The sequence below is a fragment of the Denticeps clupeoides genome, unplaced genomic scaffold (assembly GCF_900700375.1).
Source record: "Denticeps clupeoides unplaced genomic scaffold, fDenClu1.1, whole genome shotgun sequence".
Taxonomy (NCBI): domain Eukaryota; kingdom Metazoa; phylum Chordata; class Actinopteri; order Clupeiformes; family Denticipitidae; genus Denticeps; species Denticeps clupeoides.
In genome coordinates this window covers 1-17,500 of record NW_021630068.1, presented here as the reverse complement: position 1 = coordinate 17,500, position 17,500 = coordinate 1, and the positions used below count along the sequence as shown (strand labels likewise).

The window sequence follows — 17,500 nt, the reverse complement described above, 5'->3', positions numbered from 1 at the left end:
TTTTGAGTGCACAAACATTGCACACATCAAGGTTAAACCGCAAAGTTGGGCTGAACAGCAAAGCCTGTCTTTCTAAATAATCTTTTGACATTTGGACCCATTAAAATCAATATGATAAAGATTCTCATTCTGAATAGTTTATGACCAAGAATTTATCAATTTATCATATTTCTCATTTAAACAATTGTTAAAAAGATGTGTTAGGGAGTCTATTAATTTTCCCTGATGAATAATATAGCACCATGCTTTTAATGAATGTACTTAGTCTATAGGTGTGCTAGAGATTTACTGCCATTTAACGGTCACCTCCTGAGTTAATACTTGATGCGTATTTGGCTGCAGGCAGAGTAATGAATCTTTTTGGATGAGGACAGTGTGGTATTTTGTGCACAGGCTATTGTCCTTGTGTTTTTTATAGGACATTAGATTTATCACACTTGTGGCCTCATACTTGGCTACTGACCTTTTTAATGTTTTACACAAACCACATTTTGTTGGTTTTCTTCAATATGTAAGAACCCGGACTCAGAAACAAGTGTATTGAATTTGGAACCATGTGACATCCTGCCCGTAGCAGGAGAGGTTCCACCAGATGTTATCTAAAGGGGATAAAAACGAAGGAATGTGACTGTCTGCAGATGTGCAGAGCCCCTCTGTACCGCACCGGGTCCTCACTTCACTTTACTTTAGACTGGACGAAATGGAAGATGCTTTCATCAGCTGATCATGTTCACAGTGGCTAAGATTAGAAATATATAAAATCAAGGAATCAGCAATCTCTGGTTAGAGAAGGTCTACCATCCACGATATACGTTCATTTCTATCTACAACTGAACCTGTACTGTGTGAGACAGTAAGTAAGGAAACGAGCCATGAAATGGGTCAAATGTGTGGCTTGCTAAATTGTACATTGGCACACAGCGGTCCAAGTCTATGGCAGAAATGTTATTTTTCAGGACATGTGCAAGGCGTGGCTTAACTAAGTGTCAAATCTATAGCCCTTTAAACCAATACGTCTGCCCGAGATTAAGTAGTTAAGACGTTAATGCCCACGCTAAATTTCATTGTAGAACTATTTTATGTTCCGTTATCACCTAGCAGAACAACAGTGGCCACGCACAGATGCTATTCATAGCCGGCCCAGCCGCGGGAAGACTGGGACCGGACCAAATTGGTTCTGCAGCGTCAGTTGCAGGACATTTGTAAGCACATTTGTATGAATGGACGGCCAGATAGCTAGTCTCAAAGCTTGTTGGACAGCGCCTTGTGTCAGTCAACACAACGGGAAAAGAGTTTTAAACTATGGCCCAGTTTAGCCGCATGGTGGTGGCTCACTTCAAGCAATGACTTCATTTGCTTATACGAAGGACATTTACTTTGAAGCTAACCCATGACCCATGAGTTTAACTTTTCATTGAAAGCCAGGCTTTAAAAATGTGAAGTATCAGTTTTAAGAAAGCTAGGTTGGCTTGGTTCTGTGCTTAAACAGCATTTCCAGTGACATTTCCATCATATATCTATTTTAAACATGCATGTTGGCCAATTTTGTGTTGGTTAGCATATCCTAGGTGTACACAGGTAAAGTTGCAGAAGTTAAATATGCCAAGAAGAGTTCCGAGCTGCTTTGCCGTTGTGAAGGATTAGTAATAGGGATCTTGCATTGGCACTGAAATCTTTGTTCCATTCCAGGTTCTCGCTCACTCTGGACTGGGGTCTCCAGAGAAATACCTGTGCTAGTCACTGATTGGCCAGACTCAGGCCCGTGGTTTCCCCGCAGCGAGTACCAACATGGCTTATGCTCCACTCCTGAACTCTAATAGCGGCTTCAGGGCAGGTCAGTGTCTCTTGGCCCGCTGGGCATTCTGGGTACATGAGGCGCAGCAGGCCGTCTTGTAGTAGGAATACACACACAGCCGAGCCTGCACCACCATCAGGCAGTTATGGCGCTTGTCCTTACAATTCTCATCTAGGAAATAATGGGAAAAGATAAGCAAGGGGAACTCAGGGACAGCGAATCAACCAAACACACACAGTCCCACCTCCAGCGTGGGGGCTGCAGGGTATTGTGTTGCAGATCTGCTCCTGCTCCGGTTTGGTTGCCACGTCGCACTCTGAGCTGTGTTGTTTGTCTGCTGTGAGACACCGTACTTCTCTGGCCTGCACACCATTCCCACACGAGCGAGAACACTGCAGAAGGAGTAGAAGCATTAGTGACAGTTGAATGAAGGCGAATATTTGACAGTGTTGGAGCTGGAAGACCTCTCACCGCGCTCCACTCGGTGGTGAACCACCGCGGCTGGCAGGGCTCCAGCTGGCAGGTCTGGACGGGGGACGGCTTCTCCAGGTGCGCGCACCCTCTGGCCGGCGTCACGGTGAACTCGGTGCCTAGTTTCTGCACGCAGATGACCTCCCTGCGCTGGCTTCCACCGCCACACGGGGCACTGCACTGCAAGAGGGGAAGAAGTTCCAAAACCCGGAGTCTTTCTCGAAAGAGGAGGCCGCGCCCGGCGCTCACCTGTCCCCAGGGTCCTGAGTACCACGTGGCTGTGGGCGCACACGGGCCCGCGTTGCAGGCCTTCATGTCAGCAGGCCTGTCCCCGCTGCAGTCCCCGCCCCCTTCGCCCTCTCTGCCCCGGCCCCGCGTCAGACACGCCACGTCTCGGCGCTGGACCCCGGGACCACAGTCTGCTGAGCACTGACAGAACAAGCGAGGGTTCATCAGAAGGTTGAATGGCGAGGAGTCCAGGGGAACTCTTCTCTTCAGCGTACTCACCGAGCTCGTCCAGTCACCGAAGTACCAGTTGGTCACACAAGGTCCCATGTGGCAGTCTTCAGTCCCGGCCGGGCGGAGCCTGGCATTGCACTCGCCGTCATTCACTACGTTTCCCTGGTCTCCGACGCAGCGGACGTTGCGGGTCCTCTTCCCCGCGCCACAGTCCACTGAGCACTAAAAGAACACAGGACACGCCATTCATGGCAGCAACGTTCATTAGTTTCCGCTTCAGAACTGAACTCAGTCATCCCTGAGCATCCCAGTCATGCTCATATGTTCCCAGGAAGCGAACATTGCTGTTCCCTTTTTAAACCGGCTTCTTTCATCCAATTAAATGACAGAATATATTTTCTTTAACAAATTGTACATTTAGGACATGTTTAGATTTTTGTACGGTGCGAAAACATTTTCATCACTGTTTTTGATGCTATAATCTGTTCTTAAGATCTTCTCGTTTGAAGGTCTGAACATTTTCTTTTCATTTTATTGAATCGTCTGTAATTGAATTGCCTTCGGATTTGTCTCCCTTATGCCAGAACTTTGAGGAAGTGACTCTTGTCCTCTTTGAAAAAGTTTTAATAGCTCTGCTCTGTGTGGTTAAAGCAACTTGAGACAAACTGATTCTTATCTATTCTATGCCCTTCATGCCAGATGTAGATACATAAATCTAAATCTAATGTAAATGCAACGCCATGCACATACATTACACCCCCGCATACACACTGCCGACACTCACCAAGCTCCAGTCGGTGCTGACCTCCCAGCGGGAGCAGACGCTGAGCTGGCAAGGCTGGGAGGCGCTGGGCCGGGGCAGGCCTTCACAGCGCTGAGGGTGGACCATGGTGGAGCGGCTCCCAAAACTCTGCCTGCAGTGCAACTGTCTCTGCTGCACCCCCTGACCACACGTCACACTGCACTCTGACCAAGGCCCGGGCTCCCAGCTGCACGCACGTACACACACACACACACACACACAATCAGCGTGCTGAAGACTGGAGGTAGAGTATACTTGTACAGAAAGAGCTGCTAAAATAATCTTGTCATGATCCGGTCCGGCAGGGGTAACTCCGGGTCCGGAGTTTCATGTTCGTCCTGTCTAATGTTCCCTGATTGTTATCACCTGTGTATCATGGTATAAAACTATCCTGTTTGTGTCTGTTCGTGTCCATCGGGTCATTGTCTGGTGATGTTCCCTGGTCCTGTCAGCTACGTATTAAACCCGTCATGTGACATTGTGCGTATGCGTCCTGCTTCCTCGACAAATCTGCATCATGAAATAACGTGTAAATATGTACTTCCTGTTTGGGGTCTGACCTATGACACAGATGGGACATTTATCCAGGCCAGAGGCGATCCCTGCACATAGATGGAGACTGGAGAGGTGCTCTAACGTGGAGGCACCACAATTGTGGTGTTTCTGCGATGCGGTTTTTCTTGTCTGAAGGGGGTTTTAGTTTTAAAATTTTAATTAATTCATTGCAAAATGTTCAAGTCATTTCTTTTGACATCCCTTGAACATGTTGTACCAAGCCAAATACACGCATTACTACACACACACTGACAGGACATAATTATACTGCCCGGATTTCCCCGAGTGGTTCCAGCATAGGGCTGGGGTTAAATTTAATTGAATCCTGTTCCAACGTATGTGGCAGCACTCCGGTCCAGATATTCCCCTGAATGGCTTCAGGCATGTTGAGTTTATATAAAGCAGCTGACAAAAATGTGTCACATCCATCAAAAGGGTTGAGTCCCAGCTGTCCCCTTCCTAGCCACCAAAGAATTAGCTCTTCCTTGTCTTGCAAGATTATCATCTGCATCACCGCTGCCATTAATAGAACGGTCCTGAAGTGTCCCGAGGGAATGAGCAGATCGCTGGAGACATGGCATGTGCCATCGCTTCTGGACTGTTGCATCAGATCATTTGCTAAAGGTAACCCTGCCTGGAGCGACGTTCGAGTAATCTGTCCTGTCATCCTGTCTTATTTACAGTTGTGACGTCCCATCTGTTTTAATATCTTGCTCAAAGCCTGGCGCTGACAATTTCTCCGGGTCATATTTATGAAAAGTAAAAAAAACCATAGTAGATACATTGTGAAATATGTCAACAAATCCAAACACACACTCACAATGCTGGGCAGGGCTGTGTGTTGCAAGGCTCCTCCTCTGGGAGGGGCCTGGTTGCTGAGTCACAGCTTCGGTCATGCACTTCCTGTTCTGTGTGGCGGTTCACACACACTATCAGCCTCTGCTGGGACCCTACAGATGCAGTTACACAAAGCAGTACACACAATTATTTCATATATTTCTGCAGATGTGTTGTAAAAATATTTCCTCCATCCAAAGAGTATCTTATCATATCTTTGGGATGCAATTTTGGTTTAAACCGCTGAGGCTGCGGTGCACTTTTCTCCCAACAGGGGGAGGCAGAGCATAGAAGTGAGAAATGAGCAGCGAGTTCCTCACCTTTGCCACAGGAAGCAGTGCACTCTGTAAGGCCACCCTGTCGCCACGCAAACGGTGACTGGCTGTCCAGTGGGATATCAGTGCGTGGAGGAATTCGGGCGTTCCGATTGGGTGCAGAGCCTCGTGGGCGAGACCACCTGTCAGAAGTGGAAGAGGAAGAGAAGGGGGAGGCGGGAAAGGTGGCAGATGAGGATGAAACCGAAATGGGTGGAGCAGGAATGGGATCTTCAGATGCAGCTGAAGGAGAACCTGGAACAAAAACAAGAGAAAAACGATTTATTGAGGTGAAATTCCACTTTTCGGCCACATGCATGTGTCAAAATAGAATGCGCTGAGAGCCCAACACAGCAAAGTAAAGCAGACATTTTTACATTACACTTCATGAATATTCCATTTATTCTGGGCGAGGTGCGCCACTCACCGCTTCCTCGGACAGTCTGCTCTCCCTCGCTCCTCTTCTCCACCGGGACGTAGTACTCGTAGTCGATCCCCGGGTTGTCTCTGTGGTAAATTATCTGCAGATGCGTAAAGAGCGTGGGAGACAACAGAAGCTCAGAATGAGACAGGGGCCGAGGGAGAGACGGAGCCATGGTCCATGTGATCATTATTAGAGGGAAATTCTCTCCGTATTCCGACACTGTGCAATAATGGACGAGTTATTAAGCTGCGCTCTTTTTTTAAAATGTCTCTAAAGCAACAGCAGCAACGTGTGACGTGACTGATTCATGGAAGAACACATTTTGAAAGAGATTCAGCCTCCGTCTTCAAACTACTCTGACTTTTAACAGGCCGAGGACAACAAAACCTAATACTGAATAACAGACTGCAAAAGTAAGTGCTGCTTCGTTCCCTTCCCCAGACAGGGATAACCAGTGACACGGTGCTGATGAATGGGCAGTGGTGTTGCCGGTTCGAATCCCAAAGCGCCAAGGTGCCACCGAGCAAAGTTCCGTCCCCATGGGGACTTCACAATGACAATCCCTTAACTGGGGCAGTGGTGGCCTAGCGGTTAAGGAAGCGGCCCCATAATTAGAGGGTTGCCGGTTTGAATCCCGATCCGCCAAGGTGCCACTGAGCAAAGCACCGTCCCCACACACTGTCCCACACACTGCTCACTCAGGGTGATGATGGGTTAAATGCAGAGGACACATTTCACTGTGTGCACCGTGTGCTGTGCTGCTGTGTTTCACATGAGACAATCACTTCACTTCACTTTCACGTGATTTGTCTACAGACTCACATAGAGCTGCAGTACTGTGGTGGTGGGGCCCGGCGCAGCCAGGGCCTCCCCCTTGTCCTCCCCCTGGCCCTCGTGCCCTGATCTGGGCCTGGTGTAGAGGAACGTGGTTCCCCCAGCCGGGTACCGTCCTGGAGGGTCTACTGCCCAGCGGCCGTTCACCACCGACTGGCCTGTCCCACTGCGGAGGGCTGTGGGGGGAGGAGAAAGCGCCAGGGTTAAAGAGGGAAAGTTCAGCAGGGGATTATGGGAAAGGTTTAAATGGCACAGTGTGAGAGGAAGGGAGGGCACAGAAATGGAAGGATAATAATTTACTGTTAAGATTTATCTTTAGGCAGCACAGACATGACGTCCAAGTCAAGGACACAGAGGGCGGACACATAAAGTACAGTCAGACACGCAGGAAGACACTCGAACACAAACAGAGACGCACATAAAAACAGTTTATAGTCACATTTACAGACCCACGTCTTACACACGACCTTAAATATATACATGAGCACCAACTAGATCTAAACACACGTACACATGCAGACACAAACAGTTCACTTTCCAATCCAAACACAGCTCCAAACAGCCTGTATTAACCACAGTGTCATTTCATATCATTTCATATCATCTCTCCGGTCTCTGTGTAATGACGAAGAAGCGGGCAGCAGGCATGTCCTACTGTCTCTGTCTGGGGACTGCTGAACTACACACACACACACTCACCCAGGTAGTTGGGACTGGCCCGTCGCTCTGTGATGTTAATGGCAGTGGCCCCAGGCGGAATGTCGACGATCCGGTGGTAGCCAAGCGGAACGCTGGAATTCCGGAAACTTCCGGTGATCCTTTGACAGGAGGCGTCCCGACCCCCACACACTCCACAGCGGTCCCTCACCAGCCCAGAGCCCAACACGCCATCACACCCCTCACTCTGTGTGTAAGGGGGAGAAAGCCGTTTTTATTAGCCCTGCTCATCCGGGTCAGGGGTCAGGGGTCAGGGGTCGGGGGTCGGGGAAGCTGGAAGCTGGGTCCAACGCAGGACAATCAAACACAAAGACAGACCGGGCTGTGTTCTGCGGCATCACTTCACGCCATCCATGTTTGCTTTTTGAAGGGCACCAGACTTGCGTTACGGTTCCGGGGTAACGAGCCGATTGGCGGAGACTCACCAGGCAGCGGCCGGCCACGCACACGTCTCCGGCGGTCCTGTCCACGCACGGCGTGCCGTCCTTCACTCTCTCCGCCTGGCGCACGTAGAAGCGGAACCCCGCCGGCCTGCAGGTCAGCTCGCACTGCTGTTCCAGGCCCACTAACGCACAGCGAGAAAAGAGAAGAATAGTAAGTAAAGTGAAGTGAAGTGATTGTCACATGTGATACACGGCAGCACAGCACACGGTGCACACAGTGAAATTTGTCCTCTGTATTTAACCATCACGCTGAGTGAGCAGTGGGCGGCCATGACAGGCGCCCGGGGAGCAGTGTGTGGGGACGGTGCTTTGCTCAGTGGCACCTCAGTGGCGGATCGGGATTCGAACCGGCAACCTTCTGATTATGGGGCCACTTCCTTAACCGCTAGGCCACCGCTGCCCCCATCACTACAGAGTGATGCAGCCTCATTACACCATGTTCGCTCTGGAAGTGAGAGATTAAGTGTGCGAGAGAGTGCAGGAAGCTGCAGCGTGTGTGTAAGTGTGTGTAAGTGTGTGTAAGTGTGATAATGTGTATCGTGACCATTGTGGGAGGAGGAGAGACAGCTCGGGAGATGATAGTTCGATGGACAAACGGGAGATAAGATCGGCGAGGAAGAGGGATGGTGGGTGAGACTTGAGTTACCCCTTTGTTAAGCCCCGTGTTTGAAGTGGATGAAAGGATTCAGGCCTCATTCTCAGCGGCGGCCATTTTGTTTTGATCGTTTATGAAAGAGGTTCTTTCTCCAAACTCCTGCTCCTACACGGTAAGCCTTGGTCACAAGAGAGAGACCTCCAAGTGAACTCACTTTTTTCATAACAGAACAAGTCTTTCCCTCTCGGATATCCGAGGTTCGGTTCCAATTAGAAGCATTTAACAACGTGTCGCACCGCTCGGCCCCGAGTCTTGGTGGAATCTTGATGGAAGCTTTCGTATACAGCTGTAGCACACAAAACGCTTTCATCTAATATGCTGGAAAAGAGGGGATGGGACATTTCTCTCCTGTATTTCATGGCCCATACGTGATCCAGTGTGTGGGAGGACTGATGTTCCATGCGTAACCCTTTCCTGTTCCAGCTTATCTGCATATTCCATACCTGGCCTAGAATTCCAAAATGAGGCGGCGGAGCACCTTCAGCTTTATAGGATGCATTGACAATGGCACTATTTCAATAAACCACGCACCATTTATTACATTGTGCTCAGAGACTGTGTTTAGGATGGCAGAGTCGAGCCGCTGTGCGGGGTTTAGGTTGGGTCCATGTGTCTGATGCTTCTTCTGGGGACACAGTAATACAAGCTGGTTTAAAGTAACCAACTAGTTTCAATAAACACTTTTTTTCCTCTTCTTCCGCACCTCTGGATGGATTTTTAAGTGAAGTGGTAGTCACTTGTGATACATCAGCACAGCACACGGTGCACACAGTGAAATGTGTCCTCTGTATTTAACCATCACCCTGAGTGAGCAGTGGGCAGCCATGACAGGCGCCCGGGGAGCAGTGTGTGGGGACGGTGCTTTGCTCAGTGGCACCTCAGTGGCGCCTTGGCGGATCGGGATTCGAACCGGCAACCTTCTGATTACGAGGGCCACTTCCTTAACTGCTATGCCACCACTGCCCCTGGATGGCGCCCTTAGCATTCGCCCATATTGCCCATGGCACAGGCCGGCCCGGATTTTTGGACACAGTAAACATTCCGGTTGTTTGTCATATATATATTGATTTATTATATTGATTTATTGTGCGTGCTCTTGTTTGGTGCTTCAGACCAACCCTGGTCAGCCTGATATGGCTGTTAAAGGACTGTTAAGGACTTCTTTGATGTATAAATCACAAATGATGTCCCCATTCCTAGCAAATGAGGATTGTAATGATGCCACCTGAGCCCAGTTCTACCCACAGGCACAAGAGAAACCCCCCAAAAACCCCAAAAAGCGTTAAACAGCCTCCACACGTCTCTGTAGTCAGCATCTCTCCCTCCCTCTCACTCTCCTTCCCCCTGGGGCTGTCGCACAGCTCAGCGCTCCGCTAATCGCTCCACTCGTCTCATTCTAACCGGCACAGCTGACACGGACAAAAGAGCAAGGGACCCGGCGAGATGGACATATTTCCCACCCCTCCCCCGCCTCCCTCGCTCTCCAGCGCTCTGTCACAGTTATCTTTGAGAGATTAGGGTGGACACAGTGACAGACCGGGAGAGGGGGGGGGGGGGGCGCGAAGTGAGAGAGGGAGACAGGGACGAACGAGGGCGAGAGAGAGAGAGAGAGAGAGAGAGAGGCAGAAAGATGATACATATTTGTATGGACCCATTTTTTTCTTCTCAGTCAGTGCGGCCCCTGTATGTCTTTAGCGGGCCCATCATCACCATCATCATCCTCCCTCGCTCTCTCCCACTCCATCCCATGTTGAGATTAGTGCTCAGACAGTGGAATATATTTAGTCTAAATATACTTCCCCACTATCTCAGTCTCTAAACAAACTCCAGTACAGGGAGGGAGAGAGCGGGACAGGAAGGACGAGTGCAGAGAGTGAAGAACAGCAGGAGTTGGTATGTGAACCACCAACAGTGAGGAATGTGCAAAATAACCTATTGTTATTGAGTCCTATTGTACTGTACATGGAATTACACATAAAAAACACATTTATAATATGTGACTATTTTCTGTGATTCTTTGTTCTTGTTCAACAACCTTTGCGTAAATAGTCCATAAAGTACGTCAGCAGCACGTAAACAGCAGCGCTTTACGGTTTTAAAAGAGCAAGACAGAGAGAGAAGTAAACCACACACACACACACACACACACACCTGTACACACACTTGGGGTGGTAACCTGAAACAATCACCATGGCAACCAACAAAAGAGCTCAATAAAAACCAGGAGAGTAAATAACCACTGAACACAATAATGAGCCTGACTGACTTACAATAAATTCACAGTTTTCCATGAACTGATATTTCATAATTCATGGAATAAGACATTAATTGATAGTACTTTACTTTGCTTTACTCTGCAGATGCTTTTATCCAAAGTGACTTAGAAGAGGACGACACCAGCAACTCTCGTTTAATTTCTATAGATTTTAAGTTTACAAAACTAAGAGCCCTGATAAAATAAAAAGTGAAGTGATTGTCACATGTGATACACAGCAGCACAGCACACGGTGCACACAGTGAAATTTGTCCTCTGCATGTAACCCATACTCTATAAGGCCGAACTTGTCAGGATTAGAACACGCTGGGGAAATGTTAAGTGCCAGACGATGAACTTTTTTTGTGTGTGTGTGTGTGTGTGTGTGTTGGATTCATCTGAAATACTTTTTAAACAAGTGGGATTTCAGCTGCTTCTTAAAGGTGCTGGTAGTCTCAGCTAGTCGAATGGAGCAGGACAAGTTGTCCCACCAGCCAGGGACAACTAAGGAGAACAGAGTTGATTGGGACCGGAGACCCCGTGAAGAGGGAATTCTTACTCTCGTTTCATTTGCAGATCTGAGTGGGCGGTTAACAAGAAGCGAGATGATTTGAATTGAGAGGTTTTGCTGAGGGGAGTTGTTACCTGGAAAGATCTCAGCTTCTGAGATAGTTTGAATGGATCCTCATGCAACATTTGATTGGTTCTTCTGAGCTGCAGCGCTATTACGGAAACATCCAGAGATGCGTTTGTTCTGTGTTTCAGTTGAAGCAGAAGCTGAAATCTGCAGACCAAACACATCAGAAGGTTTCCAGCTAGTTCAGCTTTCTTGGTCTAATGGATAAACCGCACAGTATTTAGCTGAAGGTTCGAATGCAGGTGGCAGGGGTGGTAGGATGGTAGTTGCCTAGTGGTAACACACTCGCCTATGAACCAGAAGACCCAGGTTCAAACCCCACTTACTACCATCGTGTCCCTGAGCAAGACACTTAACCCTGAGTGTCTCCAGGGGGGGACTGTCCCTGTAACTTCTGATTGTAAGTCGCTCTGGATAAAGGCGTCTGGTAAATGCTGTAAATGTAAAAGGTGTGTGGGCCTTCACTGGTCTCACGATTACGATTATCGTGTCAGTGATTAAATTTGACGTCTTTATGCATCCCAGCCATTTTTCTACATCTCCTGAGACCATGTCAGTAAGATGAGACTTCAGGTCTCGTTCACGCAGGCGCTTTTCTGGCGTCAGGTGAGCTTGGACTGGACACCGACCTCATTGGAGCAAAATCAAAGTGTCCACATGGGCGTTCGCTCGGCTGTTTGCTCGACTGTTCGCTCGGCTGTTTGTTCGGCTGTTCGCTCGGCTGTTCGCTCGGCTGTTCGCTCGGCTGTTCGCTCGGCTGTTCGCTCGGCTGTTCGCTCGGCTGTTCGCTCGGCTGTTCGTCCGGCTGTTCGCTCGACTGTTCGCTCGGCTGTTCGCTCGGATGGCGTCAAATAATCGCTGCATGCGACCTTTTCTCGGCCGAAATCACAAGTGTGAAAAACGTGGAGTGAACGCGGTGATGAAACGGCGCTATCAAGCTCAGCAGGAAGGTGTTCAGTGTTCAGAAAGTGTTTAATTCCGAACGTCCACGTGGACGAGGCCGAACGTCCATCGCGCGATGCATCGATTACGAGATCGATTTCAACACCGCCTCTCTTTTCAGCGTGAAGCACAGCGACTCTGTTCTTCGCTCTGTAATCCGCGATAACTGGGACAAATTCTGATGATATCATTCCACAGCTGCGTCCCTCTCCTCCCTCATTCGTCCTCTCACTCCCTAAATCCCCCTGTTTATAAAAGTCTCCAGTCTCTCTCTCTCTCTCTCAGCTGTGGCCAACATGTCCTGACTTTCTCACCGTACCCACCTCTCTCTCACATTTCCCCCGCTTTCTGCCCTCTTCACTGCCTGTCCTCATGTCCCCAACGTCACCTTTCCTCTCTCTCCTACCCTTTTAACAGTTTCCTCAGCTGTTTGTTCCGCTCTCTCGTGTTACCGCCTCTCTTCCCTGACTCTGCTTCTCCTTTTCCCGAGTCCCTCGCTACGTCTCTCCTCCGTTGGAGTCCTGCTCTCCTTCTCCTCTCTCTCTCTCTCTCTCTCTCTCCCGGTCTGCTGTTATCTAACTTGGTAAGAATCTCTGCTCGGTCGGGCGAGAGAAGGGTGGAGGGCTTTGGCAGAAGAATCAGAGGAACGAGGGATTTGGACAAATGAAGGGAAAAATGGCGGGAGGGGAATGTGGCGCGAGACCCGGGCCTAAATAAGCGGGCGATAAAAGAGGCAGAGGGATAATGTTCCTTTTTCAGCCATCCACGCCCCCCACCTCTATCTATCTATCTATCCATCCATCCATCCTTACACACACACACACACACACACACACACAATAAACACAGTTCACACAGCACACACACACACACACAAACGCCTATTCAAGCACACAAGTGCCCCCAAACACAAAGAAATGTCATAAACATTCACACACCCATTCCGACACACACATACTCGGAAAATACACCACACCCAGACACACACTCACACAAGCGCACACAAAACCTGATTCAGAAATGTGTGTTAGAAACATAAACACACACACACACACACCAGAAACCAATTCAAATGTAATGCCCAGACCACAAATGGCCCAAAACTGACCCCATCGCTCACCCCACCCCAAACAAACAGGTCTGTACACAAACACGAACACACAAAGCCACAATCCTACAGCGGGCTCTCCGCTTCCAAAATGAAATTCCATACGCAGTAACGGAATTCCCCGTCCCAAAAAATGTAAAGGCCACCCCCCACCCCACCCCACTCTAATCAGCACCCGGCACGGCTACACTAGAAAAAGCTCTTCTGGGTTTAATGTGGGGTTTTTTCTAATTCCAGTAGGAAAATGGGGTCATTTTTTACTTTCCTATAATGCTACTGGGGCTGCCCACTGCTCACCAAGCAGAGGACACATTTCGTTGTGTCACCGTGTGCTGTGCTGCAGGTTTACATCAATGTTAAAAAATGAGGGGTGACAGATCACTTCATTTTGGTTTCTGCTCTCGCTCTTTATACCATCAGAGTCCCGGAACACCCACATCTTTCCTGTCAGCGTTCATCTGTTCATGGTGACCCCTGTTGACCCCTGTCCCTTCTTTTCTATAAAGCCTGTTTTTCCACTTGTTGGGCTCCTTTGTGACTCAACTCATCTTCTCTTCCTCATTCCACTCAGTTCTCACCCAGAATCCACCCACCCGTCTCTCCACGACTTCCCTGTTTTCTTCCGCTCATTTCCCTCATCTTCCTCCCTTTCGGGGTTTAAATTATGACAGCCCCACCTTCTCCTGATCTCCTCTTCATTATCCCCCCCCCGTCTCTCTCATGCCCAGCATCCCGCCTCCTGTTGTTGTAGTGGTGAGTAATGGTCCTGCTTTGACCCCTGCGTCCCCCTGCGTCCCCCTGCGTCTCACCTTCGGTGAAGGGCTCCCAGTCGTACAGGCGACCCATGAACTCCTGAGCGTTGAAGGCTGAGCACTGCTCTGTCCTGGGGTCCGCAGCTGTGCCGGGACATGGCTGGACCGAGAGGGAGGGAGAGAGAGAGAGAGAGAGAGAGAGAGAGGGGTTATGCTGATGCTCCATCTGACATATGGAATTAATAAAGGAGCTGGAATCCGGGCATAAACACACATAAATCCGTCCGAGCTCAGTGGAAACGATCAGACACAGAAGCAGGCCGACATGTAGACAAAGCAAAGAAAGAAATCGTGTTCTGGGCAGGTGCTGCGGTGTGTGTGTTTATTTAATATGAGAAAAACAGGAATAACACACACACACACACATCTCTTTATAGTCTGTCCTTAGGCACTCAGCTCAGTTCCAGAATGTGCTTTCCTAATGGGACCACTATCAGGGGAGGGCAGACACACACTCACACACACACACACACACACACACACAGAACGTATTTACTCAATCAGGTCTCATTACTGGGGGGTCAAAGTCAGCAGACTCAGTGGGTGATCGTGGTCTAGAATTCTCTCTCCCACACACACACACACACACACATACTGCAGACACCATTTTCAGCATTATATCCCCCTGACAGTTTTCCTGTGTGTGTGTGTGTGTGTGTGTGCACTTGTTGTGAACTTTCAACAGCTAAGGCTGCCCTCTCTTCTGCTCTCATTCCTTCACTCTCTCTCTCTCTCTCTCTCTCTCTCGCACGCGCACACTCTCTCTCCAGCTGGCAAGTTTAAACACTCTTTACAGTTCTGCAAACACACACACACACACATGCAAATGCATATAAATAAATACCACAGTGGGCATTGTAATGCAAAGGAACTATAAAAAGAACACAAAATACAGGCCCCCCCCCCACCCCTCTCTCTCTCTCTCTCTCTCTCTCTCTCACACACACACACACACACCAGAAACGTGACAGAGATGTATTATGCTGATGTATTATGCGATGTGTGTGGGAGTGCCGGGTTGTGTCGGTGTGTGTTTGTGTCACCTGATACACTCTTTCACACAGAAATATGCATGAAATGCATGTGGTGACGAACACGCCCTGCGCTGGTGGGGTACAGGAGGGCGGAGAGTGGACCGGAGCGAGAGTGCGGGCGGAGAGGCGGAGTAACGGACAAGCTGCAACCACAGGGGACGGGTCGGGACGAGAGACAGGGCCAAACAGGAGGGATGGAGAACAAGCGGTGTCTTCTGGCCCGAGGCTCTGGAGCTTTCTGAGCTCTGCAAACACCGCCACAAGGGAAGGAGCGAGAGAATAAAAGCGAGAGGGACAAAGAAAGTCCAGCAGCCAGGGACCCGCTGACTGATTCGACGAAAGCAGCTCTGAACACACAGAATCAAATGCACGCCATATCATACGGAGTCCAAGACATTATCTTATCGGACCTGCTTCCACGCACACAAAGCCAAACACCTGGCCAGAGCCCAACCCAACCCCGACCCACTGAAGCCCCAACCCAACAGGCCTGATCTTCTTAATCATGTTAAAAATGTCCCTTTGTGAGATTATTTAACATTAATACTAGCTCCCCTAGCCTGTCTATGGCTAGAAATGGCAATAGGGGTAAAAAGTTCCAGCCCACCCCTAAAACATTATCTCCTCCGACCGTCATGGCTCCCAAAGCATTGCAGCTGCAGATTGGATGTAAGAATGAGCACAAATGTATTTTTCATTTCCATCATGTGAGACCCTGAAGAACCTGTGGGTTAATTTTATTTTAATATTATTCCTGTCTGCATTGTGGTTGGTGACATCATTTCCACGAATGGCCCCTCAAATTCTATGTGCCGCTTTCCTCCTGATTAGCATTTAAAGCTACAGACACCAAAACGGCTGAATTTTGGACAGAGGTCTCAGATGCGGTTTTAGGGGACCACTAAGACCTATAAAAAAATTCACGTCCGGGACCTTTAATAACACGAGAATTCATGCATTAATGCTGATGCATTAACATAAACGCCGGATTCCACGCCACAGACGGACCGCTGTGATTGGCTGAAAGGCAACGGCTCGGTGGCCTTGTTGACAATGGTGCTGCTTGGCAACAAAACTACCAGCTGGACCATCCGTGGAAATATTATTCACAACGCAAGAGTCCGGTTAGTAAAGTTCTTCGTATCACTACGGTAGCAACAGTCTGTAATAAGTATTAACAGTACTCAACCCTCTTCAACAACAAGAAAATTACAATTTAATCTAAATGTTCTTTAAAGAGGAAGCTGTTGAGCTGTCGTTTGAAGGTGCTCAGTGACTGAGCTGTTCTGACCTCGAGGGGAAGTTCATACCTCCAGGAAGACGTTCATCTAGACTCTTCTCCGTCTCGGCCCCTCGGTGGTGGAATGAACTTCCAGCTCAGTCACTGAGCACCTTCACACGGCAGCTCAAGACCTTCCTCTTTAGAGAATATTTAGATTAAATTGTAATGTTCTTGTTGTCGAGCTTTGTGTACAGAATCTACAACAGAGTGAATAAAAAGATTGTATTCATAGTCGGGGTCCTAGTGAACCGGAATTGATCTCTTCATCGATGGTAACTTGAAAGCACGTTGTAAGTCGCTCTGGATAAGAGCGTCTGCCAAATGCCGTAAATGTAAATTCTAGAATGTTCACATTTACGGCATTTATCAGACGCTCTTATCCAGAGCGACTTACAATCAGTAGTTACAGGGACAGTCCCCCCCTGGAGACACTCAGGGTTAAGTGTCCTGCTCAGGGACACGATGGTAGTAAGTGGGGTTTGAACCTGGGTCTTCTGGTTCGTAGGCGAGTATGTTACCCACTAGGATACTACCACCAGGAGTTACTGGGACAGTCCCCCCCTGGAGACACTCAGGGTTAAGTGTCTTGCTCAGGGACACGATGGTAGTAAGTGGGGTTTGAACCTGGGTCTTCTGGTTCGTAGGCGAGTGTGTTACCCTCTAGGCTACACATCATTAACGGCCAGCAGATCTTAATTAAGCAGCGACTGGAAAGAAAAAGAATCTGGAATTCCGTCACTACGGAATTCAGGGCCAGGCTACACGATTCAGACTCGTCACGGTGTCTGTCGTATCCGTCACAGCGCTCACGGTGACGTTACAAAAGGAACAAAACCGTAAATTCCTCCGGGGTTGCCCCCCGGGGACGCCGCTGATTCAGGACACATGTGAAGTGATTGACAGCCGCCAGGCCCCGCCCATCACAGCCGGGCTGGCTGGCTGGCCCGCCTCCACCACAAATAAATTCCAGTTGCAAACTAAGGAAGAACAGATCCTCACTACTCTAAAGAGTAAATCTGACGGTTATGAGCAGCGCTTTGAGCGTTTCGTCTGTTTATAAGCTCTGGTATAAATTTGCTAAGTTTGTCTAATAATCCTGCATCATTACATCAACAACCAGACATA

At 48.9% G+C, this 17,500-nt stretch overlaps 1 protein-coding gene and 1 long non-coding RNA gene across 4 annotated transcripts in view; one reads left to right on the top strand and one right to left on the bottom strand.

Annotated features, from left to right (window-relative positions):
• adamtsl4 (ADAMTS-like 4) overlaps window positions 1–14,594 on the bottom strand; it is a 15,350-nt gene extending 756 nt beyond the window's left edge. The window contains exons 1-13 of one of the 2 annotated variants that reach the window (XM_028968141.1): window positions 14,057–14,590; window positions 7,634–7,773; window positions 7,191–7,395; window positions 6,480–6,667; window positions 5,661–5,754; window positions 5,240–5,488; window positions 4,903–5,032; window positions 3,510–3,714; window positions 2,774–2,947; window positions 2,516–2,695; window positions 2,267–2,446; window positions 2,040–2,187; window positions 1–1,966 (exon numbers count right to left, since the gene is read on the bottom strand). The exon at window positions 1–1,966 is cut by the window's left edge and continues 756 nt beyond it. In XM_028968141.1, the coding sequence (XP_028823974.1) occupies window positions 1,836–1,966; window positions 2,040–2,187; window positions 2,267–2,446; window positions 2,516–2,695; window positions 2,774–2,947; window positions 3,510–3,714; window positions 4,903–5,032; window positions 5,240–5,488; window positions 5,661–5,754; window positions 6,480–6,667; window positions 7,191–7,395; window positions 7,634–7,773; window positions 14,057–14,225 (2,193 nt within the window). In that variant the 5' untranslated portion in view covers window positions 14,226–14,590 and the 3' untranslated portion in view covers window positions 1–1,835. Of the gene's footprint in view, window positions 1,967–2,039; window positions 2,188–2,266; window positions 2,447–2,515; window positions 2,696–2,773; window positions 2,948–3,509; window positions 3,715–4,902; window positions 5,033–5,239; window positions 5,489–5,660; window positions 5,755–6,479; window positions 6,668–7,190; window positions 7,396–7,633; window positions 7,774–14,056 lie in introns of both variants that reach the window. The other variant, XM_028968142.1, reaches the window with a different exon arrangement.
• On the top strand, window positions 5,254–16,276 carry LOC114782068 (uncharacterized). 2 transcript variants are annotated; one of them, XR_003747849.1, is made up of 4 exons: window positions 5,254–5,523; window positions 5,934–6,070; window positions 7,579–7,745; window positions 15,124–16,276. It is a non-coding gene; the product is annotated as an uncharacterized LOC114782068 (long non-coding RNA). The 2 variants fall into 2 exon arrangements; XR_003747848.1 differs by having other exon boundaries at window positions 7,579–7,802.
• Window positions 16,277–17,500: the final 1,224 nt, after the last annotated feature.